At 32.3% G+C, this 2832-nt stretch overlaps 1 protein-coding gene across 1 annotated transcript in view; it reads right to left on the bottom strand.

The window, feature by feature from the left end:
- The window catches only part of BIVM (basic, immunoglobulin-like variable motif containing), a 53928-nt gene that overhangs the window by 5729 nt on the left and 45367 nt on the right, over positions 1 to 2832 (bottom strand). Inside the window, exons 9-10 of the mRNA XM_012644455.1 lie at positions 2652 to 2738; positions 241 to 337 (exon numbers count right to left, since the gene is read on the bottom strand). Of these exons, the coding sequence (XP_012499909.1) occupies positions 241 to 337; positions 2652 to 2738 (184 nt within the window). The remainder of the gene's footprint in view (positions 1 to 240; positions 338 to 2651; positions 2739 to 2832) is intronic.

Here is a 2832-nt window from a genome sequence, read left to right as displayed (position 1 = left end):
CTATAAATACTTGGCCCCTGCTATCATTCTAATAGCTGGCACTATCCCTTTATGATTTCAAGCTATACTCCTTGCCCTTGGGTTTTAAAGATACTCCTGTGTCCTTAAAATAGTTTTCACTTTTCTGTCTAAGATCGTCCAAACTGGGTTTCTGTTATTTATAGCCTAAAGAGCACTGAGTAAAATACTGCATTTTGGTCAGCTGGGAAATGCTTTCAAATACAAGGGCGTTCTTCTTACCTTCTTTGTTTTTCGATACTGCAGCCCCCTCTCTAAGTGCCGGATATCTAGGTATTCTGGATTTTGAGTGTTCAGATCGGTAACAATATCTGACCACCTATAGTTAAGAAGAAAGGATGAGCACAATTTTCCTTAGGTCAAAAGTATCATTGTAATGGAACATTTCACATGAGCAAGTTGCTGTAATACTATCACAGCCATAATTGTCAACTCTCTTATCTCAGCATTGTATAATCTCATAACTTTAATAACATCTTGCTTTTATGGCAGTTCTGTTTATCCAACCATTGCCAAGTTTCTCAGTTTAAAATTGGTAACTTTTCCTATAAAAATAAATATATATCAACATGTTAGGTGATATCCTTCAGGCTAAAGCAGCAACATGCCATATTTCCTTTTTAAGTACAGTCAATTTTTAAAAGAATTAGAAGTTAATATGTCTTTATTAAGAGATAACACGATTGTACAGAAAATCCAAGGGAATTATTAATAGAAAACAATTACTAGCACTAATAAGTGAATTTGGTAAAGATGTAAGATTCAAAGTCTACATGGAAAAATCAATTGTACTTTTTGTATTCAACCAGCAAAAATGGGAAAACGAACATTTTTTAAAAATCAATTTATAATAGCATCAAAAAATATAACACACTTAGCAAAAATAGCATCAAAAAATATAACACACAAAAGACATGTAAGACTCCATCTTGAAAAATGAAAAATATAGCTGAGAGAAATTAAAGCTTTATTTAAGTGGAGATACAGCCCATGTTCATAGACTAGAAGATTCCATTATTATTATGATGTTAATTCCCCCCAAAATAAACTATGAATTTGATGGCTTCTATCCTAACCAAAATCTCAACAGTCTTTTTAGCAAAAACTGACAAATTCTAAAATTCTTATACGAAATCAAAGGTCCTAGAAGAGCCAAAACAATCTTGAAGAAGAAACATTCAGAGGATTCATGCTACCTAACTTCAGGATTTAGTATAAACAAAAACAGTTAAGAGTGTGGTACTGGTGAAAGGATAGACAAACAGATTAGTGGAACGGAGTTCAGAAATAGACCACACATATATGGTCAATTAGTTTTTATTAATAACAGAGGTAACCAAGAAATTAAACAAGGAAAGGAAAATCTTTGTAAACAAATTATACTGGAATAACACATACACATTGGGGGAAAAAAATCAAAGTTGACCTCTACTTCATACCACACTCAAAAATTAATTGAAATGGTTCATAAACCTAAACATAAAATCTATAAAGCTTCTAGAAGAAAATAGGAGATTATCTTTGAGGTCTTGGGGTAGATAAAAATTTCTTAAAAAGGCACAAAAAAGCACATAAAAACAAAACTGATAAAATAGATTTAATCAAAATTAAGAAACTTGTGTTCATCAGAACTTCTGTTCATCAGAAGGGTACAACTACTTTGGAGAACTTTCTCAGTTTCTTAAATACACATATGTCCTATGAATCAGTAATTTCACTTCTAGGTATGTACCAGGGAAGAACAAAACATATATCCTCAAAAAGACTTGTACAATGATATCCACACAAAGGAAAATGATTTGGCTATATAAAGGAATGAAGTTCTGATCCATGCTACAATATGGATGAACCTTCAAAACATTGTATTAAGTAAAAGAAGCCAGACATTAAATGCTATATATTGTCTAACTCCATTTATATGAAATGTCCAGAATAGGCAAATCCATAGAGCCAGAAAGTAGATTAGTGGTTGCCAGGGGTGGGGGGAATGCTGAGTGACTGTTAATAGGTGTGGGGTTTTTTTGCAGGGTGATAAAAACATTCTGGAATTAGATAGTGATATTTGGTGCACAGGTCTGTATACTAAAATCCACTGAATTGTATGTTTTTAAAGGGTGAACTTTATGATATGCGAATTATATCTTAGTAAAATTGCTATATAAATTATTTTAAAAGACTTGTACATGAATGTTCCTAACAGCTTTATTCACAATAGACCAGAACTCAAAACAATCCAAATGCCCATCAACAGGAAAATGGATACAAACTGTAGCATCCTCATACAATGGAGTACTCAGCAGTAATAAACTACTGATGCACATAACAGAGAAATCTCAAAAATGTTACTTAAATGAAGACACAGACACAAAAAATATTGTATGATTCTATTTACATGGAATTCAAGAACCAGCAAAATAAATCTATGATGATTGAAATCAGAGCAGGGGTTGTCCATGGGCATTGATAGGAATGGAGAATGAGCGTACTTTCTGTGGTAATGAAAATGTACCATATCTTGTTTGGGGTGGTGTATACATTTATCAAAACTCATTTAATTATATAGTTAAGATCGGTGCATTTCACTGAATCTAAATCTTATCTCAATTAAAGGAAAAAAGGGGAAGTTAACATACTTTTTACAGTGAATGGCAGGGTGTTTTCTACTTGATTCTCCAATTAAGATCCAATATTCGACTTCCTGTGGTGAGAGAGGGCCCCTGCTAAATATAAAATACATTCAGAGTAAGCTTAATAAAGGTCATTCACTTCTTTGAGTATATTGCTTTAACTATATATTAATAAAAGATATACTAA

The sequence above is a fragment of the Propithecus coquereli genome, unplaced genomic scaffold (assembly GCF_000956105.1).
Source record: "Propithecus coquereli isolate 6110/MARCELLA unplaced genomic scaffold, Pcoq_1.0 Scaffold212, whole genome shotgun sequence".
In the NCBI taxonomy this organism is placed as follows: Eukaryota; Metazoa; Chordata; class Mammalia; order Primates; family Indriidae; genus Propithecus; species Propithecus coquereli.
Note: the sequence above shows the minus strand (reverse complement) of the source record. Positions and strands in the feature narration are given on the sequence as shown.